Genomic DNA, 27,694 nt, shown 5'->3' with positions numbered 1-27,694 from the left:
AAATTTCTGAATTCAAAGTATGGAATGATGATTAAAGATGATCAAATATGTGCCAGATCTTGAAAACGAAAGAGTGGTTGCACATTATCAACAAGTATGTCAGCCAGTGACTTACGATCCATCCGCCTCCATCAGTGCTCATGTCACAGTAGACTTGCAGGGGCTGGTTCTCATCTCCACCCAGGTAGATGGTGTGCATGCCTGATGAGGTGTCTCCATTCAGTAGGGCCTGGGAGCAATCCCTGGGGTGTCGGTACAACACACCAGCTACACAGACACACACACAAAATAATGATTAAGGGGAAAAGATGCTATATAAATAAATAGGATTTTTTCCATTCCAGAATTTCCTGTTTGCAAAGCCAGGATGCTGCAGAGAGGTTCTTTATACTCTTGTGTTTGCTTGAATTTAACATTTTCAGCCAGCAGCCCCAGTTCAGCAAGTAGTCTTGCTTCACAGTTCATCTAGTTTCAACCTCATTTAAAAACTACACTGTAAAAAAATTGTAATATAAAAGTATTTTACTGTGTATTTTACAGTTTTGTACTGTTTTTCTAGAATATCATTACATTTACATAAATAGACTGTGATTTTACATTTCAAATGTAAAATAACATAAAATCACTGTAAATGTAATAAAACATAATTTTCTTGTTTTTTAAATGTATTTGTCTGTACATATGCATATTTAGATAGTTAAAATACATTCACAAATGTATCATAATTTCACAAATATTTGTCCGTTATTTGAAAGATTGAACTGTTAAATTCAAATGTAATGCTATGGAAAAATATATAAAATGATTCTTATAAACTTGTTTTACATCAAATAATGTTATTTAGGGCGATCGTGGCTCAAGAGTTGGCAGTTCGTCTTGTAATCAGAAGGTTGCCGGTTCGAGCCCCGGCTCGGACAGTCTCAGTTGTTGTGTCCTTGGGCAAGACACTTCACCTACCACCTACTGGTGTTGGCCAGAGGGGCCGATGGTACGATATGGCAGCCTCGCTTCTGTCAGTCTGCCCCAGGGCAGCTGTGGCTACAACTGTAGCTTGCCTCCACCAGTATGTGAATGTGAGAGTGAATGAATAGTGGAATTGTAAAGCGCTTTGAGGGTCTCGAAAAGCGCTATATAAATGCAATCCATTATTATTATTTAAACCAACTGTTAACTGTATATTTCTATACATTTAAGTATTATTATTCATATTGCCGCATTCATTGACCTTGTTTATAGGTAATTTCATTGTTTAATCACATTAAAATGTTCCTAATTTAATGTTTAAAAGCACTTGAAAAAGGCAAAATCCCATGTAAAATTAGGGCACCAAACTGTATTGTCATTAATGAAAATAACCGTATTTTTATGAGAAAGTTATTTTCTATTATTTTCTGGTATTATTTTGGCGCCCCAGCTGCTGGAATATTACTGTTTTTTTAGGATTTTTTTTTACAGTGTAACACTAACCATCTTATTTTTTTATTGTTTCCTGAATAATGTGTGGAAATCATACAAATTGTGAAAACATTCACATTTAATCAACCATCAGATTACAGAACTGAAAAATTGCGTTTGGGTTTTCACACTGAGCCAGTCGATGTCATTACAAACACTGCTGCTGTAACTTCAGACAGGTTAGCATTGCTCAATGGCTTATCTTACTCCAGTGTGACCACATGGTTTAAACAGTCTGTCAGTAGGAAATCCGTAAAACTGATGAAGATGATGACCTCTGGCTGTGTGAAATGAAGAGTTCAGAAACAGATTGTAATTCCTTAAAGTCATCCTTTGGACCATGTTTGACCCTTTCCTGGAATTTCTTTTTTAAATACAGGCCATATAATTGACAGCCCTGATTTAGCAGCTTAATTCAGTATCTCTAAAACTGAATGTAAAAAGGCTATATATTCTATTTGTCCTTGCATTACTGATAACACTATAAATAGACATCACAGTGACTTGAAACCTTTCTAGTGTGTGCAGGAGTCTACTCACTGGTGGTGAAGACAGTAGTGATCACTCTGCTTCTCTTTGGTCCAGCGAGGGCCTGCAGGCTGACTGTATATTCGGTGGATGCTTTGAGCTGAGCCATGTTGTATGACACCGCAGTCGGACTCAGCACCACCTCCTGAAGGATGAAACAAACATTCCTGAACAAGTTCCACATACTCAACATACAGTTGGATCAGCATTGGCCTTCGGAGAGCAGTATAAGTTGTGTACTGACCCGGATGGTGCGGTCTGCAGATTCAAAGCTGAGCATGTAGCCGGTGATGTCAGCACGAGGAGGCTTCCACGTCAGCATGGCGTTCTCTGTCTGGATGTTACTGGCTGCCAAGTCCTGGGGGGCATCCACATCTGAAGGAATCCAAACTTTGTTTACATTTGTTTACAGATTTCTACATAACTTCACAACAGTCATGAAACCTTCTTTGTAGTGCCTGCAAGCTAGAGCACAGCAGCACTAGTCGGTTCTTATGACGTTGCTCTCTCAGATTTTGACATACATGCAGTTACAGTTATAATGAAGAAATCTGACTGACTGCTTGATTTCTACTAGCTTTTCCCATTTGTATTAGTTTAACTAATCATTTAAAACACCAGGGAAACAACACCTGTGGTAAACTCTGTTGTAGTGGCTGCACTCTTGGCCAAGTCCCGCACAGCATAGACCTTCACAGTGTAGTGTGTGGCTGGTGCCAGAGAGTTCATCTCAAACTCCACCACGTTTCCTGACACACGTTCCATGACTGGAGCCACTGAGAAACACAAAGTACAGAAACCAAATCAAACTTGAAGGACAAACACCAGCAGAGGAAGTATTCAGCCTTTATCGGTCAACTTGAACATTAACATCATGATGAGTAAATACTCCACTGAATTCACTTTAGTTCACTTAAAGTTGTTATGTACACTCTTTAAATGTACTTTAATGATATCTGTCTGAACCAAGACACAAGAACCAAACCTTCACAGTAAATCTCAAAATATTCATGCTTATAATTATGAGCGTTACAGAAATAGAATACTTGCATACAACATCTTTAAACTGGTTTCTTTTTATAAAGTCATTACTAGAAATAATAATAAATTTAAACATTTTAAATTTAAAAGCAGCTAAACCTGCTGGGAAAATATAGCAGAGGAAAAATACTTCCCCGTGAAAGATAATCGGCTGGAAGTGTAGTAAACAGAAAGTAGAAACACTCTAGTAAAGTACAAATTTTATTTGCCAGATCCACAGTACAACATATAGTGAAATGCTTGTGCCCTAAACAGCGGACAGGTTGCAGACATAGCCGTGCCACTTCAGGGCTGGTTTTAGCATGGGGGGTCTAGCCAGGACACCTCTGAAGATAAAAGAGCGCTCAAATAAAAGGCAGCAATCTTTCTTATGGCTTACGTGTCACATGTTACTTTTTTAATATGCCAACTCAATATTGGTATATTGGTCATGTTGCTTTAGTAAAAAAATTTGAACTGTCTTTTGTTTGAACATTTCTTTTGTTCTTGTCTGTGATAAGTTGTGCACACATAAGTACTTACCTAAATCTGCACTATAGGTGATGACATAGCCGTCCACTGTAGCGATGGCGGGCTGCCAGAGCAGCAGAGCCTCACTGTCCGTGATGTTGACTGCGTTCAGACCACGTGGTTTATCCAGAGCTGTAACACACAGTCACACACATACCATCTAAATTAAGAGTGTGAGCTGACCAAATTGGCAAACAAAACCAGATAGAGAAAACTACACTAACATATATTATTAGTTATTTATTCACCTTTCAGTCACTTTAATTTTAAAACTGTGTAATTTTAAAACTGTATATACTGTATATTCTGTGTATTTATTATTTCACTCTTATTGCCTGTTCTTATTGTCCTTATCTTCAACGTTATGCTGCTCTGTTGTTTGCTTGTTAATTGCCCCTTGGGGATAAATAAAGTCTTCTGATTCTGATTCTGATATATCTACAATCTTAGTAGATTGTAGATATATAGATATATGTTAGATATATACATTAGTGTAATAGTAGCCAGAAGCAACTAATTTGTTAGCTAAGTTTGTTAGTATTCTAGTTCATCATGATACAAAGTCCTCTAATTAGGACTTTGTATCCTGTTAATTACATTCTCTCTCCATTATATTTTAAGTGTTTTATGAAACAGAAAAAAATATATGTATTTTGGATGAGTCTCACCAACTGAACAGATTAATTATAGGAAACTTGTACTCGCTCTTAGCAAAATGAGAGTAAAACTCCAGGAGACAGCTTTTGTCACTGCATGTGTTGACATGTTTCTGGATGTGTGCTCCTATTTGATAGCTTTTAATAGCACTATAGGTAATGACATACATGTATCTGTTCACATAATGTGCTCTTAATAATTTGCCAGTTGTTGTGGTACTACACTAGTATTAGTGGTATTACACAAAGGTACAGTTACACCTAAGTTCTTTTTTACTTGCTATCGCTTCAACACAATACATGGTTTAGACATAAGATCATCACAATTGTTTCTTCACATTCCATTTAAAGCTTTGGATACTTTCAGAAGGCTTGAACCTTTTACACACAAGAATCTACATATAGTTTCTTTAAAGCAAACAGTGGCTTAATTAGTGTAGCTTTGGCTTAGGCTAAAATTAACCTTAACTAGCCAGAGTTTTTAACTGTCTCTCTTTGTCTTAACACTGCACATTTGTAAGGTACAAAGCCACACTACAACATCATATCATAGTTATAATATAGTGTCTAATACTGTTGTGGCCAGCAAATCTGTTCTTCGCATTATGAATGTGTGTGTGTGTGTGTGTGTGTGTGTGTGTGTGTGTGTGTGTGTGTGTGTGTGTGTGTGTGTGTGTGTGTGTGTGTGTGTGTATTTTACCTGTGGTGACGCTGTCAGATCCAGGTTCACTCTCCCTCTGACCCTTGATAGCAATCACAGTGACCTTGTAAGTGACTCCGGGTGTCAGGTTAGGCAGCACAATCTGCGATGCAGAACCATCCACTGACAGTGTCTTGGCGTTACCTGGGAATTTTGATAACTTACATCATTTCAATGAATGAACAAACACTTAGCTGAAGTAGTGAAGTACTTGTTTTTCATCGGAGAAGAATCTTCATTCATCCCTTCTTGTTCTTAGTCATGCAGATTTCCCCACTGATGAATGATTTAACCACTTCTGTCATACCCATAAACAATACACATGCAGTTGGCCATCAGTTAACGTGTTACTTTTCCAAGTCATTTAGCAGCTCTGTCTCTATATTGCATTTCACCATCACTTCAAGTCTAACAAGTAAACATTTGCCAGATAACACTCTTATTAGTTTGCAGATAATTTTCTTTCTTTTCATTGCTGGACTTTCCACCTGTCTGGGCTGTACACTTCCTCTTCCACAGCATGTCTATTATCCTGTCTTCCTTCTCGCCCCAACCAGTCACAGCAGATGGCCCCGCCCCGCCCTGAGCCTGGTTCTGCCGGAGCTTTCTTCCTTTTAAAAGGGAGTTTTTCGCCAAAGTGCTTGCTCATGGGGGGTCATGTGATTGTTGGGTTTTTCTCTGTATGTAATATTGTAGGGTCTATCTTACAATATAAAGTGCCTTGTGATTTGGTGCTGTATAAATAAAACCGAATTGAACTGACATTAAGTTAAGCAGAAAAAATACTAGTAGGTGGATGGATTTTATATTTGATTTTATTTTTATTAAACCTTGCCTATATGTCTATATGTCTTTGTATTTTCCTACTATTTATTCTACCTTGTTAAAGTTAGTGATGAACAAAAACCCTTTTTTACAGATACAGTTTTTTGTGGGAATTTTTCTAGGTGCTGAAAATATTTGAGTCTTGATCACTTATTGAGTTTTGAATTGTACATGCATGGTGATGTAACTAATTTGTTAATAATTTATTCTTTGTCACAAAATATACAGGACTCTATTGTGATAGGATGGTCAATTTTCTTGATTTTCAGTAGACACACTTATCAGTAGCCAACAGAGGGCAGCATCTGTCTATGTCTGGACAAAAGAGTTACAACATAAACAGATGAATGGACGAGCAATTTAAAAGCAGTGAGAATGTCCATGCTGGTTATAGTCATCCAAATCTAGGCTTGTTTCATACTGCTGTGCCAGATATTAAAATCTGTTTTTCCTAATGCAATCATGGATCCAGTTGATGGTTAGAGATTTCCTGTGTGCGACTTTTGGAGGATCTTAAGAACAGCATATCTAAATGTTCCCTGTCCCACCGCACTCATAAAAATACTGACCTCCATAGACAGGTACGTAAGTGACCCGGTAGCTGTCCACTCGAGCTCTTGGGGTCACCCAGTGAACAGTTGCAGACGTGTCAGTGACATCGGAGAAGCGAATGCCCTTGGGTGAACCCAGGTCTGGCAAAGGGAAGACAGAAACAGCAGATGGGGACAAAGACAAAAACAGAAGCATCAGTCAGTATGTGTATTGCCTTTTTTAGAATTCTAAGAAAGCACTGTATAGAAGCAAACATCAATCAGTGAACAGTATTGACATGTTCTAGTGAGAATTTCCTCCAACAGAGTGAAGAAACAGACACGAAAAAACACACAGACACTGTAGCAGGGCAGATCCACCACTGAAAGGCACTCATTTTAGAGCAGAGCGAAAGCAGGAAAGCATAAAAGAGAGTGAAGTCCAGAGACAAAGGGGGCCTGCGGAGGCCCAGGCTCACACAGACAGAACTGTTCCCAGTTAAAAGTGAGCTGCGGTATCTTGCGTGACAGACCTGAAGAGATTAACTTGCTCCCATTTCATGGTAACACAAAAGTGAAGCATGCGCCACGCAACCCAAGACTAAATCCTTTACCTCAGGGGGGATGATGGAGGACACAGGCAGCAGTTTTATATGACATGGACAACCACCACCTTCTTTACATAGAGACACGGACACATGAAGTCAAGATATCAAAGACAACCTTTGGCAGGGGCATTCAGACAAGAATTAATAAAAGACCACAGCAACACAACGAAAAAAGAGTAAAGTGCTAAGTACGTGTCCTGAGTGGGGCTCGACTGAAAATATGCAGTTTGAATGGCCTTCTCTGATACTTCAGATTGATGTACTTATGTGCACACATGCACACTTCTTTATACCGGATAATTTACTAACAGGTCTTAATACCACTTTGGGAATAGTGAAATCTCCTTTACCCTCTTAACATTCAGAGTAGGGTTAGGATTAGGTTCAAATCTACACCTCTACACGAATTTCTCATCTATATGGCATATACAAATGATTTTGGATTTTTGACTTGCTTTTTAAGCTTGTGACTCAAATGTGAAGCAAATCTAACCCTATCCTTAGTGGTTAACTGGTGTACTGGTGGATGCCATGAGGTTAAAACTACAATAATACTATAATTTAATGCATCCTAAGTGTTACTGCTTCATCTCAACCATACCAAGTACTTTTAATATTGGGCTGATCTCAGTAAAACCCACGTGAAAGTCAGATTCTTATCCAGCATCAGCCTTGAAAACAGCACTGCCTAATCTACCTGGTTGTTCATCTGCATCTCAGGAGTACTGTCAGACATAAAACAACCCAAATGTCTGTTGGACAAATACTGTAATGCTTTGGTACCAGGTTAGTAGACAAAAAGATGTACTTTATAAAGGACGAAAGTTAGAGCACAGCTACTACTCATGCTGTTACCACCAAAGACAGGATATGACACCATTCCACATTGACTACGCGGACAAGACGTATCCAGAGTTCCAGTTCACAGCTTGGGCCTCTCGTTCCATCTTTTCACTGTGTACCTGTTTTTAACACCTCCAAGAGAGACTTGGAGCGTCTTCCCAAAATGAGGCCAAAGATTTCAACTTTGTACTCGGTATCTTCATTGAGATCTGTCATCACCGCAGTTCTCTCCTCACCACCCAGTACCAGCTCTCTTGGTTGGTCTAAGCCTTCGGCATGGCTGACCATTATGACAAAGGTGTCAAAGGAGTCCTCTTCGGCCATCCAGGACAGCTGAAAGCTGTCTGTGGTGACGTCGGAGACTAGGAGAGACTGCACCTCCGGTTCGTACTCTGAGTGACAGGGGTGATAGTCAGTTTGGCTTCTCTATGGAGTACTTTAAGATTTGAAGAACATGGCAAACAAAAAAGGCGTATAACATTTTGACTTTGCAGAGTGGAAAGAGAAGAGTTTTAGTACAACAACATGAAAGAAACAAAATTCAAAGTGGAGTCTTTAGGGCTTATGTGACTGATCTGTTACATTTAATGGCAGTATTAATAAAATCAAGAAAAAACTGAGACAAAAGTGTGATCAGGAATAATTTATCAAGTCTGAGAAAAGTATAGATTACATATAGCTTTTCTGGCCTTTAAAATACTGCATTTCCTCAGATGCGGAATTGAGGCTAACTCCAAAAAGAAGTAAATCTCAATCAGTGTAATTTTCATCATAGAGAGATGAGATCCAATCAGAACTAAATAAATTGTGTAGAAAGCCACGAATGATATAATCTGAAGTAATCTCCTTGTACAGTAATGTTCGATGTGCCTCTATAATCCTTCTCTGCACACTGGTACAACTTTTCAATTTTTCTGGAAACGCTACAAGTTCCTGTTCCTCGTGAAAGTGTGACAAAATATCAACGCTTGGGAGGAACAGAAAATAAAACATATGGGCACATTTTACATGGGCACATTGTAAGGAAATTCTATGATATTTAGTTGACTAAAACTAAAAGAATTCAGATGGCGAAAACCAAATCAAAATTTGCTGTCAAAATTAAAAATGATCTCAATAAATGTTGAAAAGTCCAACTTTACAGCAAAAATAAAAATCTCTATAGCCTAGTAAAAGCAACAATTTTGGTCCCATTTCAAATTTATGTTTCCAATACTATGAATTTCGAAGCAAAGGAAAGAACTCAAAATAGCAGTGAAATCCTGAAAGTAGATTGAGTTGCAGATGTGCATACAGACGGGGTTGTGTGAATGTGAACTTGTAAAAGCCGGTAGTCAAGCAGTCATTAGCAGCTTCTAATAATGACAGTGATAGGAAGAAAGGCTGAGACACAGCAGGAGTCTACAGCTGTGGGAGAAAAAGCTCTGTTTCTCCTGAGGATATGTTCGCTGCTGCTAATTAGTCAGAGAAACTTCCGGTAGCCATGCAGATGGATACATGGACTGGACAGAGCTTTTAAAGCAGCCTGGATAGAAGTAGATATAAGTGGGCTCAAGAAAGGCTCAGTGAAGCCCAGCGCCACTGCTCATTAAAACACAACACCAAATGTGAGGGTCTCAGGGGTCCTTGAACTAGCCTGAAACCCCCTTTTTTTAATGTGAGGGAAAAACCATGAGGCATTTGTTGTGAGAAAAAGCGGTGGAAATGAGAAGCAGAGCACACAAATCCCAGGGAGCTGTCACTCTTCATTAGCCGCCAGCCGGCTTCAGCTGGTCAGCGGAAGAGAGAAGAGAGCTACATCCATCAGCTAACATGTGTTAGCTTGCTACTGATTTCACCCTCTCACAACCGCCTCCACCTTCTCTACACTTCCACCCCCTCTCAAGACCTGAGGGAACAAAAAGGAGCCTGTTAGTGGATGAGGTACACACCGGCGCCAGCTAACCTGCTAAGGGGGTCTGCAAGCTGAACCCCAGGGCTGGTCCCAGTCTCGCCTGATAATAGCTTGTACGGATACGATTCTGAACTGAGCTTTCTCTGGGTGCTCTCAGTGGTTCCAGTCATTCATTGTATAAAACACCCTCTCTGTTAATCAAAGTTTCCTCACTCCATCCTCAGCGACAACTTTATTTTCCCTGCAGTGTCCTTCTTCAGCAGACCGACGACGGCCACCGTGCATAACATAATTAGTCAGCGCTTGTATTCACAAGTCGGAATGTTTTATGGATTAAGTGATGCTAATGAAAAATGTTAAGATGGTTTTGCCACACCATTAGCATGCAGACAATGGGCCGTGTTGAGCGCATGCCATATTCTGCGTGGCCCCAGAAGCCCCTGGCACCCTAGCACCAGAGCCCAGGGGCAACGGCAGCATGAGAATGAAGTGCAGTCCAGGCTTGAGGGAACTGGGGATGCATACAGAAGAGAGGCCTCACACAAAGTGACAAAAGAGCCTCAGGGTTTTTTTCCTCTCTCCATCAGTCCTACCATCTTTCTTCCACATGACTGATCCTCATCAGTCAAATGCTGAATGATACTGTTGGATACTCAGCTACTTATTTTTTGACTTTTAAGCCTGCACAATATTTCATGTGTTTCACAAAATCTTTATAATGATCTGTGTTTCTGTTACCTGTTTACCTCAGTGTTTTGACAGTGCAGTCATTGTGCACTTACACTTGATCTTTCTTTCATTCCATCCCGTTTTATATTAGAGCACATGCATTTCACGGTTTTTACTTCCCGGCTTCCCCACCCTCATTAGTGTGTGAGTTCACCTGCTTGTGATTACTGCTCTCTCTCTCTCTCTCTCTCTCTCTCTCTGTAGCCTTTTTCCACAAATTTTCTTTATGACTAGACTGGTCTTAATTTCTTTAATCTGATGAAAGTTAGACCATTTCACAAACCTTTCACAAGAAGTATATAATAGTTGCTGTGGCTAAGAAAAATTAATACCAAAAGCAATGCTCAGAAAATCTCTCAGAAAATAAAACATTTTTTTGACTGACTCTATCTACCGTTTATGCCCCAGAACAGAAGCGACTCCACACCATATCTCATTAGTACCACTGTTTTCAGTATCCTAGTCCTAATTCTACCATAGACCTGCTTAAGATAGTCAAAGTCTAAAGGTTCTTTCAGATTTCAGTTGTTATGGTCCTGTAAAGAATTGTGTCATATTTTTTGTATCCCTTATTTAATGTAAAACTACATTCTCCAACATTCTTGGTATTATATGCTTTCGATGTTTAAAGCCCTCTTATTAGACACATACTGGGATTTACAGCATGCTAATCACTGATAATGACTGGTGTTGGGGAAGGGGAAACCAGTGCACCTTGACCTTCTCATTTCTCCCTGTTCACATACCAGACCAGGTGCTGTTTCAGGCTGGACTCATACCAACAGGCAGACTGACAAGTGGATCAAACGCAGCTCCGTGGCTGGACTAATATAGATTGAATGAGTTTTGTGTGGGCGCTGTAGTGTTAGCCCATTTCACGATCCCTGCATCAAAGGCAGGGATACGCGTGTGATGGATGGCTGATGAGGGAGTGTTGCTTGGGGATTTGGATTGTTCACAGTGTCTGGAAGGCGCAGAGATTTTGTTTACCCTGCAAAGAGTAATCTCCACTGCAAGGGCTGATAAATTGCCTTTATGTATACTTTTTTTAAAAATGTATTTCCAAACCTGAAGCTAACCAAGAAAATAAGACCCGACTTGTTGCTTTGGAGAAATCCCATGGGCGTGAACAAAACAAGCTGTTTTCATCCCTAAGTTAAAAGTTTCATTCTCAAAGATTTATAAAAATAAATTCTTTGCAATCTGATACATTTTTGAGCATATCAAGAAAGAGGTCCAACGGTATAAAAAAATGCACAAGAACAAGTGTTTGTATAACACCTATTAGTGATTGCCACACTTCAAGGCAGTGCTGAACAGAGTAATTTAGAAAATTCACAGAGAGAAGGACAGATTACAGGACTGTGTCTATTAGAAAAAGAAGAAATCAGAGGAAAATGCTAGGCCCCAGAATTGACTGCATTGATACCTGTGATGGTTTCTGCAATGACAGGGTCTAATGGGGCTCCCCTGTACACCCCGTATACAATAGCTCTGTACCAGGTGGTGGGGTAGAGGCCGGTGATGGCGAGGCTGCGAACATCAGCGGGCACAGTGTGATTTTGCCACTCAGCGCCCGTCTCTGCATCAGTTACCGTGATCAGAAAAGACTCAAAAGCCCCATCCTCGGCAAACCAGGACAAGAGGAAGCTGTCCCACGTTACATCGCTGATGGTAACGTTGGTCACCACGGGCTTCTCCTCCTCTGGGTGATGACAAACACATCAACAAAAGGTTAGACCAATTCATATGGCAAAGCCGATGGTCAACTCATTTGTACACTTCTAACTGCTTAATATCCACGAGGTCACCGGTGAACTCTTTAGGGGTAGGGTTAAGCTTGCTTTTCAAGGGCTAGGTAATCCCATAAAGAATGATCACTGCCAACCTGGTGGATGTTAAGATGATAGAAAATACATCTGGCTTCATATATTGGTCAAACCTTAAAACACAAACATACAAGTGGTGATCAAAATGTTCCAGGAATAGGGCTATAAAAATCAAGAACAGCTGTTTTTTTTAATCTCTCACTGTAAGTCACACAGTTTCTCTGTACTTATGACCATGCGATCTAACCTGGATTTCCTTCAGTTAGTGATAGGCTACTAGGATGTACCAATATGCTGCTTGTAATTTCATGTATTAATGTTTCAAATACTTGTATTTAAAAATATGTATCCATTTGAGGGCTGGTGCAAACTGGCCCCCAAAAATAATAATAATCAAAGCTGAGGTCATTTGAATTAATTAGACTATATTTTTTAATGAAGATTATTGAAGTGAAGATTATTTTTAGGAATGTATCTCCTTTCATGAATGTATCTGATTATGTGTATTATTTGTAATTCGTTGTCATTATGTATCTATATTGTATTTTGGTTTTATGTGGTTGAATATTAGAATGTTTTATTTGTGTATGGTGGATGTGAAAAACCCAACAAGGGACACGAGTTGGAAATCAACCTCTTTGTGCAAATTACCAGTGTCACGCTTTGTACTCCTTAAGCTGGATTATTCCTATCAAATAAATAGAGATCTGCAAAAAATTTTGTGGGTACGCCAATTTCTGGAAGTTTTTGATCACATGATGGACACACATTTTGAGATTTTTTTTAGGTTCTTTTGGAACATTTCCTGTTGACAACAACTCACAACAATGTACATGTGAAACATATAACAACCAACAAAGAACTATATAATCACATGTAGGGGGAAAGACAATTCTCCAGCACTCAGTAATTTCATTTCGCCGTCAGGAGAAAGGAGAAAAGGTCCAGAATGGAAATATTCTCATATTTCCACTACAAAAGACCAGAGAGAACAAATAGCCCCATTATCATTGTCTACCTATAGCCATCTACTCTATATTACCATATCAGTGGAAGACATAAAGATAGAGAGCAGTGGGCAGATATGCTGATGCAGCTTGTGCGCATTAATGGCTGTGAATGAGCCATTAACATTTGAAGGTGCAGCGGAGCCCGGCCAGTGCGGCAGAAGTACGCTGTCCACTTCAAACCTACGGGGAGGCCATGCAGAGCCATGAACAGCCTGTAATTGTAGTCCATTGTGTGTGCAAGCATTCACAGAGTAGATTAGAAAGAGATGGAGATAGATGGCTCAGGTAAACATCAAGGCTCCCATTATCCTCTTTCACTGTGCGGCACAGCAGAGAGTAAATGGGATGGTAGACAATAGGAATGTAAGGTGGGGGGTTGGTTGGAATCAGCTGATCATTGATTACCGAGAGCTCAGACGGACAAGGAAAATGCATGACCATTTTCTGTGCCTACAGTATAAAGAGAGATTGAGTCTTTTGTTTTTTGGAAATACCCTAATCTTTTCTTTAATTTTCCTTATATAGCAATCATATGAATTACATCAAAGCATGTAATCGACATGCTGGTCCACCGTGTCCATTTCACGCTTTGCCTCTCTAAAGCATGAAATGGACATATATATATGTACATATTTTGTTGTGATTGAGCAATGAAAAGCAGAAAGTGATTTAAGTGATTTCTAACATACATCTATAATTGTCAATCAATTTTCCTGTAGACTCCTGGTGAAGCATAGGGCCGCACATCTATAATTGTAAGTAGATATAATTTTGGAATTTGTCGACTCTGTAAAATAATAGATGATAAATATATAGAAAAACAAAACCATACACTGTAAATCAGTAAAACCCTTGGAAATATCCCTATGACCGCGTAAGCTTCGGTTGCATTGCGGTGCTGTATAAACCATTACAGAAATGCTTGTGTATTGATTTTGAATGTGAAATCAGAGGACTTAATGTAGGAAAACCAAGAAGTGAAGATTAGCTTTTCACTTGGTCACAATTCATCTGAGGTTAAAAAGAAAGAAAACCATGGACTTTATATAAAAGATGGACATACCTTCAAGGTCTAATAATAAAATGCAAGGTACTAAAATCCAGCCCCTTACCTAACAATTATTAAATACAACATGATGCCTATTTTGTCAATTATGGTACAGACCAGAAGAAACTTGAAGGCAGGGTTTTCTTTAGGCCTCACCTGCCATGTGATTTTCTAGGTGTGCTGCATGCACTGTCCATGGAAAGTCCCAGTCAGATCTGTCCCTTGCTTGTGATGTCAGGTTTAAAAAAAGCTAAGATGGCAAAGGCCAAAACTGTCAGGCCAAATCTTCAAAAACAGGACCTTACAAACCAACAGGTAACATCGCTGTGGCTGCATCCATCTTTTATAAATTTCATGGCTGTCTTAAACGCACAAAGTGGTAGTTAGTTAATGTGTTAAAATGTCATAGCAGTTAGTCGATTAGTTTAGCTGTGTCTGGCACATGGATTCCTTGGTGTTGAAAAAAGGACCAAAAGTCTGTATTTAGATGATGACATCATGGTTTCACAAAAGCTAACACCAGATACTCACCAAGCACACGTTTAACTCTTCATAGGGCCCAAACTTTTAAATGCCAGGCAAGTAGCATTTAAAGGTCCTGTTCAGTGATTTGGCCCAGGCTCACCGATATTTCTCTTAGCCCAGGCTCTAAAGTTGATCTCTAATCTTATTAGCTAGCCTAACTAACTATATATTTACTATAGTTAGCTAAAATAAATTTCTTTTTAGCTAGCTTCTAAACTTAAACGTACGCTTTGTCTTTAACAGGGCAAAAAATACTATTTAACTTAAAACAAACAGAAGGGGAAAAAACGTTCCCATTAACTCAGTGAGATCTAGCCGCGATTTCAATATTTGGTTTAGCAAAGCGTGACTCTAAGATTTTAGTGTGTGTGCTGCTTTAAATTGAGATGAATGAAATTTCAATTTTCAACATATAAAACAAGCCTTTACAAAAATCTCTTTTAAGCTTGTTTGTCTTGTTTTGCATTTTATGTTTCTTCCCTACATAAGAATGTAGCAATGGCCACAGCAAGTCCTACAGAGATGCTGTTCACACATAGCACTTCTGCTCTTCAAACAAAGTTCAGTTTTACTCTATATGTATTAAATTTTAAAGGTCTAGTTAAAGTCTACTATAGAGGTGATGGGAATGTCTTTTTTTTTCTCTTGAATTTGAGAGAACCCTTAAAATCTGCTCATGCGGTTGAAGATGTGTGCAATGACATTATCAAATGGTCCCCTAAGATATCACCTTCTTATATGGATATCTTCCATTTGATACTCATTCATCCTCAGTGTGTTAATTTAAAGAATGAGAGTTGAACTTCTCCACTAGGCAGTGTCCAGACCTTCTTACAGATCATGTCAATGCATGCAGGACATTGATCTTGCTTTATTCACAATGTTTTGCTTTCTCTTTCTGTTCTATTATGTTGGGTTGTTAATGCACCATGAATCAAATTTGATGGAAACAGTCACATATAACCTGACTTCTTGGCAGAATTTGCAGCAACTGCCAAAATCCAAATATGTCAACACTTTGTAAAAGGCTTTCAGGACAGCTGATTATAGGGTAACTCTGTGGGTTTAGTTTTCCTTTGTGCAAATATGCGCATATTCACGGAAGTCAGATATTGTGATCCAAACTCAGTCAGCTGATTAGTTTAAATTATGATAATCCTTGCCTGTGGCACCTGATTTCCCTATTTTGGTTTTTTTTATTGCATAGTATCTAAATTGTATATCCTGCTTCTAAAATTATTTGGACTTTGAAAGGTGCATTTTGGTTTGCCACTATTTCCCTGCACACTTATCTGAAAGACTTGACATCAAACTCTTGATACTTTTTGATGACTGTAAGGTTCCCAGACTCCTCACTCCACCCCTCCTCTTTCCTTGAGCCCCTCCTGCAACAAGAGCATGATCTGTGTTTGCGCTACGTGTTTGGATACGATAAAGGCTAAAGTATCGGCCAGGCTGTGGATTAGAGGGCTGCTGATTTCAGAGACAATGTTTTAACAGGAGTCCCAGCATGTGGCCTTTTATCTGACAGACCCACAGTTCATCGTGGTCAAATCGCACAAACCCAGAGGGGAGCGGGGCTCACGCCAACAATTATCACATGAATGAACATTGTGCATGGCGCACACATATCCATACAACCACCCCCCAACCCCACCCCAAGCCTCATGAACCTACCCATACACAACGCACGTACTCAGGGGTTCACTCATATGTACTATTCATGACCACACAAACAAGTGAACACAAAGAGCATGGTGCAGCAGCCAATAACGTATCAAAAAATAGTTATTCCAATGGCTCACCTTTTCCCTCAAAGGTTATCAATTTTTGCCTGTAACTATGCATTTAATGAGCACTTGTTACATAACCGGAAGGTTTAACAGTGAAATATTTGCCTTGGAGGCTCTCAGACCACAGCATGAAAAATTTGCCACCGTCACCTTATTTGCCTTTTCTTCCAAGGAAAACTTGGAAAATAGAAAAAATAAACCCACAGTCTATCAATGGGGGACTGAGGGAGTTTAAGACACTGAACTGAGAAGCAAACAATGGGTTCAATTCATTGCGTCAGTGTGGCTGCTGTAACGAATGATGAAATGTAAATAAACCTCTGGTCAATAAGAACTTCAGTGAGTCTGCCATGCATCGCCAGCTGAAACCAGGCAATAGAATTATGCAGACCAAGTCTCAGCTTAAGCTAAGAGCTGACTTAGTTCTAGTGGTATGCAGGTTCATTTTGTTTTTACCTGCTCAGATTTTAAGTTATTTTTGTGTGATATTACATTATAAGCAATGTTGTGGAAGTGCTTTGGCCAAAACTAACCGCAGGGTTCACAAGTGCCGTGGCTAACAGTTTGGAGACAGAGTATAATAAATGTGGAGTGGATGGCTGCGATGCTAATATAGGTTACATATCATTTTTTATCTGGGTATCTGAAAATGTTAAATGTTATCTCATTGGCATAAATGCCAGCAGAAAAGCTATCAAGATTGCTTGGCTTCTCTCTCTACCCTTTTTTTTTTCTCTTTTCTTTCTACGTTTTTTTCTGCCAGACAATTCAGAAAACCTATAATGTCAAACAAACCACTCCTGCTTTACTAGAAACTTCTCTTTTCACATGTGTTCAGCCGTGCTGACCTGTGGGTGCTGAGATGGTGGCGGGCACGCTGCTTCTGCGGCCCCTCTCTGCACTGATGTTGATGGTATACAGCATGCCGGGTGTCAGGCCCCTCAGGGTGTGAGTTTCAGAGCTGCCCGGGATCACTTCTTCAGCCCTGTGACCATCAGCGGAAATGTAAACCAGCCTGTAGGAGTCCAGTTTGGCAAAGGGACGCCTCCACTCCAGCATCATAGTGGTCTCGGTCATCTCTGTTACAGTCAGGTCTTTGGGAGCATCGAGGGCTGATGGTGTGTGAAAGAGGGGAGGTATTACACTGAAGACCTTTTTTCAACAGTTGCATTTTCCTGTTTAGATTTGTTTTGCTGCCTTACTGATGCTTACTGAAGTCCACTACTATACTAGTTAATAAAACATCATTTGATGGCATGCAAAAGCAATATGTTATCGTGGTTAGATCTGATTTGAAAGACGTGATCAGAGCAGTGAAACAAGAGGGCAGAATTATCGAGAGGTAATAGATTCTGAAGGAATAAAGCTTGGTGCACAATTGTAGTCAAGAAACACTGATTATTTAGTCTCCAAACTATTGTTATGCTAAATATACTATAGGATACCCATCAGAAAAGTTGTAAGACTATCTATCTATTATAACATTAACTGCTAACTGTCGCATTAAGAAAAAAATAAATTTATAGATATTCCAGCATGAGGCCACAGAATTCTAGGAAGACAAATGATTTAACCTCTCTTGATTAGTGCTAATAAGATATATTAGTAAATGTAACAGCTATAGACCAGCTTAGGCCCAGTGGGCCACCTGGCTTTAAAACCTGTTCTAATATTCTGTCTATAGGATCAAATAAATACCAAATGAATATCAATCAATTTGAAAAATCTGTTGAAAATTCAGCAATTCTAAAGACTTTAAAAATGGACGCACCTCCTGTCCACATTAGCATGCATAAGAAAACGTGACTGTCTCATAACGATATGGCAGATTTTGCAATAAAGCAGAAGATTCAGCCATGAGGGAATAAAACCAAAAACATTCATATGAATATTGAGGAGTGGAGGGTGCCACCCTGACTCTCGCTACGGTAAACTACATCCTTCGAACCAAAACTTGAGCCTTGTCCAAAAAATGAATGTTTCTTTTTAAATATCAATTTGTAGAATTAGCATATAAATTCTATCAGTGTAGCAGGAATCACAAAAGGATATCTAGTCTCTGAAAAAAAAGCGTTACATATAGAACGTGATTATTAAAAACAGTGTGTCAGTGTCAGCATCTCACCGGTCACAGCGTTGGCCGTCGTGGGCAGACTCTCCCTCTCATCTTTCACTGCCGTCACACCCATCCCATACTCCGTGCCGGGTCTCAGGCCTACAGAACAGGGTAACATTAAAAACACTGATACGGAAATAAAAAGCTATGTCATGTTTCGCTTGTTCACATCCACTGAGGTGTCAACAAATGAACGACGGGGAGCCTCTGTAGTCAAGTGGCCAGCTGTTTCAGCTAATGGCTCCAATGCCTATGGCAAACGCACAAAAAAACACTCTCTTGTGGCTTTATTGCACAATAGATTGCAGCCTAATTGCATTTCATGGTAAGCCTGCGCTCGCTGCAGAACATCAGTGTTATATTTGCATTGATGGATCTATAGGGCCCTTGTTGCGGAGCAGAAACACTACTTGCTATGATATAGCAGGCTCCAGAGGCCCTTTAGTCTCTACAATTAAGCCCTCTCTGGGCCTGATCGCCTTTATTAACTCCCACAGAGGTCATCGCACACAGAGCCTTACAGCATGAAATTACACCTAATGCCCAGGAAACTCATTATCAATAAAATCACGAGCGTGAAGGCAATTACAGATAATAAGTGTGTGAAAGAAGTGCTGAGGTGTGTGTGGAGCAGAGGGGGGCGTCAGCTGAAAGGACACAGTGCTTTATTTTCATGAGCCGGGCCTCCCAAGGACAAAGAATGTGGCCAGACAAAGACACTACGAGCTTGTTTTGGGGGTCTTTTTTCTCATGGTTTCTAATCCTACCGTGCTGAATGCACAGTGTAGAAACAAACAAACAAACAAACAATAAAAACAAAACACATCCGCCTCAAAGCATAGCTTTTTAATGTCAGCAATGCAGAGAGATGAAAAACGTGCCTGCTATTCTTGTCTGAGCAAAGTCTCCCAGCGAAACAAGCGGCAATGTTTTCCAATTAATGTCTCAATGCCAAGCCCCTCCTGGGTGATTTTCTAATAAAGTGGGTCTTTTGTAGACAAGCAAACATTTCACAAAACAAAACAAAGAGAACCTGTCTTGGAAAATGAGCAGGCTGAAAATAACTCTAGCCATTTAACACAGAGTCCCACAAACGCTTGTCCCATGAATTTGAAAAATAAACACTTCACACTGTATCATTTAGTTTTCCACAGGGGCCTTTCAGCTGTGCCATTTGGATGCATAATACTAATGAGCCAACATGATCACAAAGCAGCAAAACAAACCCTGAAAACAGCTGAGTGAAACAACTGGCAAGAAGTAACTACAAAATCCCTGATTAGACAAAACCTTTAGTACAGGTTAACAAAGATTTACTTATTCTGTTGATATAGCAGTTATATAAGACATTAAAGATATCATCTGGGTTAATGGGTTGTGGAAAAGTCCATGATGCCTTCTCCATAACTAAGGAACAATCGCTGTAAGTCATGGCTTTGTTAATGGCTCGTTTTCCCTCTTTCAGCATGGTTTAGGAATAAGGATTAGGTTTTGTACTCCACGTTATACATGTAATTTTAAGAAACTAGAATGAAACTTCATACAGTGATTTTGATACAGAGTTACAGATTTTGTATTTAACTGTCTTTTTTTTTTTATTTGGCTCTTTCAAATAGGTGAAAATTTTAGAAAAAGGGGTGGACATGAGCTTAACCCAAACCCTACTGCTAACCCTAAATGGGTCACTTGTGACCTGGTGAGTGTTAAACACTCACAGGTACACCTCGCTATACACAGCTGGCCTTCAGAAGTGCCTTAATACTTCATGGCACAGATTTAACAAAGTGCTGGAAAGATTCTTCAGAGATTTTGGAAAAATACTTTCATGATATCATCACCTAGTTGTTGGCTGCACATCTATGATAAGGAGTTCCCTTTCTGCCACATCCCAGCTCTATTGAACTGACATTTGGTGACGATGGAGCCCGTTTGAGTGAAGTAAACTTATTGTCATGTTCAAGAAACAAGGTTGAGAGGATTTGGTGTTATCTTGCTGGCAGCAACTGTGAGAAGATGGGAACTCTATGGTCATAAATGAATAAATAGCTAAAGTCTTACAACACTTTCTACTGTAAGACTTAGTCCCTCTGTCACACACACTTTCACAGTACTTTTGTCTTTATCTTTTATCTTTGCACACACTCTCATAGTCTGATGGATGAAAACAGAAGAATAAATGGATATTCAGCATGTTGACTGGAGTAGTTAGGATCCACTAATCTTCTAACCGATAGAAAACCTGCTCTGCGACGTAAGGCATAGCAACTATTGGTCAGCAACAACACGCAAGTATTTTATGGCTTAATTGGTACTAAGAGACCCAAATTGTGCTAAGAAACCACACATCACCACCAACTTGACCCAGTGATACAATGTGGTATGGATTTGTATTTTCATACTTAGAGGATGAGGAGTTTATTTGGGTAACTTTTGTCAGCTCAAAGCTGTGCGGGTCATTTTTCTCTGACCCCTGGCATCATCAAGGCATTTCCACCCAGAGGGGCTATGACTCAGTGGCCCACACACCTAAAGATCGTTTTGTGGGAAAATCCCAGCAGATCAGCTGTTTCTGAAATACTCAGATCACCCCATCTAGCACCAACAATCATGTCACATTTAAAGTCTCTTCAGTCATCTTTCTTCCCCATTCAGATGCTCTGTTTCAACTACAGCAGCTAGTTGTGGGCATGTGTACATGTTCCTGCTGAGGTGTATGGAAAAAAGTGCCCACTGAGTATATGATAGCACTAAGGTACTGAGAGCTTTACTCTCAACTGAGGTTGATAGTTTCTGAGAAAAATAACCAATTTTAAGTCAAACAAAGGGTATCAAAGCTTTGTTAATGGATAACAAAATGATCCTTTATAAGTCATTTTCAGGACAGCTCTATAATCTATCCTTTCAGCTGTAATTAACTACTATATCAAATCTGCAATAATGGCTAATAAATCACTATCACTGTGTTATATTATAAACCTTTTACTTTTCTGCAAATGTCATCTACTCAGCTGTCAGGACCTGTCCAAATTCCCTTGTGTTTTTTTTAACTGATGTGTAGGAAGCTTGTCTTTGAATCGTGCTTTAACTGAGCATATGACAGCACATTTCCCTGCTGGCCTCTCTTTAGTTGTGAATGTTAAAAAACAGACCTGATATGTTTGGCTTAGATATACACTTGTTGGGAGGCTTGTACTGCAGTTGCGTAATGTTCACGTCTTTTCCGCTCTGTGTGCATAAAGAGGTGTTACATGTAAAACACAGCAGAGAATCCCACACTAAGCTGAAATGAAACAAGTGCATATATATTAATTGAATAATATGGTGACTAGAACACCAGCTTTCTGCTAGCTTCCACCTCATGTAAGTAGAGTCATTGAGCTGCACCTGAATCACATCCTGTCCTAAATGCACTACCCTTACCGATGCAGTTTGCTAACCAAGCTTGCTAGCTCTAGCTGCTAACTTACCACTCAACCTTCCCACCCATATATTGTTACCTTTGGTTCACAATGCCAACATGGTACGGGCAACAACGCTAAAGGCTTGAAAATCCAAGTTGACAAACCAGTGGTCATGCATAAACAGTTTATGGGCATAACGAAACAGGAAGAACAAGGTAGGTAGGCTTATATATAGCTAATCACTATAACTATTCTGTACCAATAAAATGGTTAATTAATAATTTCCTAACATTTTGCACATTAATTATAAGCAGATAAAAATTTACAGAAATTCCCCCAAAAAAGCATCTGTCATGCTATCATTTTCCAATTAACTGTGCTTTGTTAAGCCTTTATAAGCTACATAGACAGCTAATATAATATAGCTAATATAGATTTATTTTTGAACAGCAGTATGTTATTTGGATAGATGTTTGTTTGTGATACAGAACCAGTGATCTTGGCCTGAGTGGAGTCCTTAGGTCCTGGGGGAAACAGCAGCTCTTCGTGCTCTCCACCAGACAGAGGTCCATACTTGATGCGGTAGTTGTCGACCTGAGCACGGCTGTTCTTCCACTCAAGAGTGATGCTCTCGTCTGTCAGCTCCACTGTCTGCAGGTCTCTGGGGGCGTCCAGGTCTACAATGTAGAAATATACTTTAGATAGATGTAACCTTACCCTGACCTTTACGTTTACGTAAATGGATTTCTCATTTATGAATAAAGGAAAAACAAGAAGTTCCCTTTACACCAAAACCTCAAGTGATTGTTGGGGCTTTCTCACTAATATTTAAAGGTAAAGTGCCTTGAAGACATTTTTGTTGAATTATAGCTTTATGGTACGGTAATTATTTTTACAGTAATAGGCACATTATAAATATAGCTGCTGGTAAGATCCATTAGGTTAGTTGAGCAGAATTCTCTATTTCATGCATTAAGACAAAGGATATGTTGTGCACCACGTGTACTGTAAGACTTGTTAGGAGTAGCAGTGTATTCCACATTCTTGGTCCTGGTCCTCTTGCATATATCATTAATCTTTTTTGTACAATTTTAGGTTCATGTCAGTACTGGTAGAAGCCACACATATAATTATTTTATCATCATATTATAAAATAGCAGTAATATATAATGGATAATAGCAGATTTCATGCATTAACTCTCTGAGGTCTAAATCATCATCAGTGATAACCCTAATGTGTCAGAATAACAATTTTATGTTCCTTTTTAACATTTATGCATTCCAAATAAAAGAAAAAAACAAATCTTTCACGTATTTACAATCAGGGTGCAAAGATCTCTTCTCTGCATATCTAGCAGGTATGGTCATCTTTAAACTTTGAAAGTCTGGACAGGGACCAACATACGATAGATACTGATCATTTTGAAATCAGCCTTTACTGTTTTACTGTTCCCTCAATTCTGCAATGAAATGATTCATCCATGGATGGATCGGCTACAAGAAAGACTCACATTGATACTAGAGTGTTGTATACTGTACAGTTCTAATAGTGCAGTGGTAACTTTCATCGGGAACTCAATGGAACTGTGAAAGACAACATTGGAGACTAAGTCAGAGGCATTATTAAGTTTGGAATATCCAAAGGTGATACACTGTCACCACTGCTGTTCTGCAAAGGCCTCAGCCTGCTAAGCTATCTCATCACATAGAGCAGATACAGATATGGATTCAGGAGTGGAATGGCCATCCGCCACCTCCTGAGCATAGATGATGCAAGCACAAGCTCTAGGCACCAGATGCAGGCAGGATTCTACCACAGCCAACACAGTCCAAGTTGCAGGCTGTACAAAAGTGCCCCAGAGACTTTCCAGCACATAGTAGCAAGACATAAGATACAAGCTGGGACAGCATATACTGAGAGGCACAACCAAGTGGCTGGGATAGTGTTCAGAAACATCTGTGTTACATGTGGGTTAAAATTTCCCAAGTCCTGTTGTTCTCAGGCAACTGGGATAAGGTCCCGTGGGACTTTAAATTCCAGAAAGACATAGTGGTGGGTTGACAAGGGGCAGAAGACTGCAGTTGTGATGAATGTGGGAATCCAAGCAGGGAGCAACATCAGGAAGAAGGAGGATGGAAAAATAAAGAAGTACCAGGGCCTGAGGTAACAACTGGAGCAGATGTGGAAGGTAAAGTCCAAAGTGATACCAGTGGTAATAGGAGCATCAGGATCTGTAACCACCAAAACTGGAAGAGTGGCTTCAGCAGCCTGCTGATCTCTTTGGTTATGATGTAAGGAAATGTTCTGGGGGATTTGAAATGGGCAGCACATGCAAAATCAAACCAAATAATGACAGGTGTTACCTGTAAGGAAGGACTCGTAGATGGGAATGCTGGTCCCTTCTCCCCTCCGCGCTGTCAGAGACACCTCGTACTCTGTGTCAGGGGTGAGGTTTCCCAGGTGGTACTGGGTGTCAGCAGAGGTCAGCTCCACCAAAGTGCGATCGGCGGAGTTCAAGCTGGGCCCGTAGGAGATCGTGACCCCATCCACCTCAGCCACAGGCTGGAACCAGGTCACCAGCGCAGTGGTGTCAGTCACATCACGAACATTTACCTGGCTTGGGGCATCGATCACTGAAGAAGAGGTAACAATGTCATTAGCAAAACTCAGTTGCTGTGTGCCACATATGAGGTATTAGGTGCCACATATGAGGTATAACAACTTGGAAAATGTCCTAACTTGAATCACCTGACATTTTCCTGAGTTAAAATGTCAGGTGCAGGTGCATTTGTGTTCAGCAAGAATTTGTGTATGAGCAGAAAAAGAAATTTTTCATGACAGTCATAAAACATGACAGTTATATCTTGCTCTATTCATAAGTTGCTGACCACAGACCTTGAAAAGAGGGATATCATCATTTCAGTAATGCAGGTGCTGAAAATGTGTCAGCCTGTTTGCATTAATAGTTTATTCAAACTATCAATTCCCAGCTCCATGAAGGGTGCCTTTTCACTGCTGCTCAAATTGATTTGTCACACGTAAGCAAGTTTAGGAAAGTCAAGCCGCTGTGTGGGGCTGATAAAATGAAAAATCTGCATTTGAGCTTAATACTGATTTGTCTTCTAAGGAGACTGTGAAAGTGTCATTTGAGTGTCATGGTACTATTCTTCTGGGAGGCCAGCTGCCCTCTGAGTCTGACTGCTTGACTGACTGGTGCCTCCTACACATGGTGGGTTAGGTAGGAAGGGGAAACAGAGAGGGGAGAGCTGAGCGATACACTTCATACAATTAGCCCTTCAGAATGCAAATCCCAGAGTATGGCCTGCAAGCTGGCATAATGGGAGACATTAAGAGAGCCTGAATGACAAGAAGAACACCAGACCTCATAATCCATGTGGTGTTTAACACATGTATGCTTAAGAAAATGTAAGACATATAAAACATGCATTCCATTTTATATTGTGTGTGTGTGTCTCTGTGTGTGTGTGTGTGTGTGTGTGTGTGTGTGTGTCAAAAAGCTTTTTAAATATATCAGTTGAAAAAAAATGTCATATGCAGAAATGTATTCATTCATTCATTTATTTACTTCACCAGTTATCCTGTTCAAGGCCCCAGGAGCCCATCTCAGCTCTGATAGGGTGAGGGGCTGCGCCCCCCCCCCCTTCAGCAAGGTGTTTATACAGAAAGTGTAAACACAGAGAAACAGCTACAGTATTTTACTCTCTTCTAAGGGTATAAAATGCCTATCTGGGCTTATATCTTAATGGTAGCACAAAATGAAGCACATAGGCTAACCCATAGGAGGCTCCACGTAAGTACCCCAAAGAACAATACTGTTGTTGGAAGTTGGAAGATCTGACCAGATTTTCATGCATTTGTACACTGTTATACAGAAAGTATTGATGCACAATATTTAACATTTGATGTTTCTGTTGCCTTTTGCCTTTTGTTTTTTTGTTTTTTTTAACTCGGTACTGTTAGATAACAGTGATAACAGTGAAATCTGCATTCTCTATTTACCGAGTGAAACCAGATACATCCAGGTCTGAAGTAAAATTCATTTGCAGCAGCTGAAGTTAAATAACGAGAAGTGCCAGTTTTAGGTGTATTTTCCCTTCTTATGCACATAAAGGGAAAATACATATTCCCCAGTCAGGACACCTTAAAACTCACTGTTGGTTGCTGGCTTCCCTGCTGATGAAGTTACAGTTAAAACCCTGTTTCCTCATTTTACATGATCCTCAGGCCTGATCCCCTCAGAGTCGTAAAAGCCTTTTGGGTTTTTAGCTAGATAAAGTCAATAAAGCAGACATCTGAAAATCCATATCACATTTTACTGCCCGTACTGAACCACAGCAGTGTAACGCTATCTAATGTCACTTGATGCTGACATGTCAGGGTATTTCCAGTATATTTTGACTACACGACAGATAACCCAGGAACAAATGAACGTATATTGAAAAGTAACAACTTGTTTTGCATTTAACTATGACAACTATAAATGACAATTGTGATCCCTATTTCTGTATATGACACTGTCTGTGTTTTTTAGGACTAAATGTTAAAAAATTTGCCCAGGCTTAAAATACAAAAAGTATTTAGAAATTAAAATACATAAACATCTTTCGGCTGAGATAAATCTTTTTTTATGCCAATTGGCTTCAGAAAATCCTGATATGATATGAATGACAAAAGTAATGTATGCTATATGTGCACATGTTTAAAAAGCAAGACCATAAATATAGAGGTTAGGGTCTGTTCAGTATGGTTAATGGTTAATGCTTTTCTTTTTTTTTAAATACATAGAGGAGGCTGTTATAAAATAAAAAATAAATCAGCCAGTATAAATGTGGAGACTCACTTGTGACGACATTCTTGGAGGCAGGCGGTCCACGTTTGTTGTTCTTCACCACCTCCAGTTTGACCTCGTACTCCTGGCCTGGACCCAGGCCCGATTGCTCAAAGGTGGTCTCCGGTCGGCCCAGGGAGTTCAGAATCTCACCGTCTTCCTCTTTCTGCCAGCACCAACAAAAAAAAACCCCAACAAAAACCCCCACCAATCAGCACCCACTACAAAGACTTGTCCTGGCATCACGCGTAAAGCGAAAGAGGGGAAAATAAACCAGTCTGATCATACATAAAAGCATTCTGGGTGGCAACTGAATTTAAGAGTTGACAGGGAATTTGGTTTAATAGTATTGAACAAGTCCAAGTAGCCCTGTTTGGAAAGGTTTGTATAAACACTCTAAAAGGAAAATAAAGTGTTAAACAGAGACATTCACTCTGTGCTTTATGGTCACTGGAGCTGTCAGGACTTGCTAACAGTTTTAACTGCTGTGTTTTTGTCTTCTGGCGTGGCTATAGCATTTTCCAAGAAGATTCTAAACTCCATCCTCAAATATGCACATTAGGCTCTTAATGATTGGCTTCCTCTGGTGGAACGTGTAAATAATTGCTTAACTACCACGTGGAACACATGAGGTCAGGTAGCAGAACTAACCGTGTTTCTGAAGATGAGGTTCCAGCCATCGAAAGCAATGTCCAATGGATCCCACTGCACCTCCACAGAAGTATCCCGCACTGACTTGAACTTGAGACCCTCAGGCTCAGGAAGATCTGTGAGGGGAAATATGATAACACTCTTAAAATTTT

General features: G+C 39.8%; 1 protein-coding gene across 6 annotated transcripts in view; it reads right to left on the bottom strand.

Moving 5' to 3' along the window:
* tncb (tenascin Cb) overlaps positions 1 to 27,694 on the bottom strand; it is a 106,396-nt gene that overhangs the window by 4,798 nt on the left and 73,904 nt on the right. For 5 of the 6 annotated variants that reach the window (XM_063488900.1, XM_063488903.1, XM_063488901.1 and 2 more), the window contains 13 exons: positions 27,543 to 27,658; positions 26,904 to 27,057; positions 24,406 to 24,675; positions 22,533 to 22,718; positions 18,650 to 18,739; positions 17,373 to 17,636; positions 6,285 to 6,407; positions 4,891 to 5,034; positions 3,547 to 3,666; positions 2,616 to 2,759; positions 2,228 to 2,358; positions 1,996 to 2,128; positions 116 to 267 (listed from right to left, as the gene is read on the bottom strand). In XM_063488900.1, coding sequence (XP_063344970.1) covers positions 116 to 267; positions 1,996 to 2,128; positions 2,228 to 2,358; positions 2,616 to 2,759; positions 3,547 to 3,666; positions 4,891 to 5,034; positions 6,285 to 6,407; positions 17,373 to 17,636; positions 18,650 to 18,739; positions 22,533 to 22,718; positions 24,406 to 24,675; positions 26,904 to 27,057; positions 27,543 to 27,658 — 2,027 coding nt within the window. Of the gene's footprint in view, positions 1 to 115; positions 268 to 1,995; positions 2,129 to 2,227; positions 2,359 to 2,615; positions 2,760 to 3,546; positions 3,667 to 4,890; positions 5,035 to 6,284; positions 6,408 to 7,815; positions 8,089 to 11,748; positions 12,025 to 17,372; positions 17,637 to 18,649; positions 18,740 to 22,532; positions 22,719 to 24,405; positions 24,676 to 26,903; positions 27,058 to 27,542; positions 27,659 to 27,694 lie in introns of all 6 variants that reach the window. The other variant, XM_063488906.1, reaches the window with a different exon arrangement.

Source organism: Pelmatolapia mariae, linkage group LG12, assembly GCF_036321145.2.
Source record: "Pelmatolapia mariae isolate MD_Pm_ZW linkage group LG12, Pm_UMD_F_2, whole genome shotgun sequence".
Lineage (NCBI taxonomy): Eukaryota > Metazoa > Chordata > Actinopteri > Cichliformes > Cichlidae > Pelmatolapia > Pelmatolapia mariae.
The sequence above is the reverse complement of the archived record's forward strand: the minus strand, read 5'-3'. Positions and strand labels throughout refer to the sequence as shown.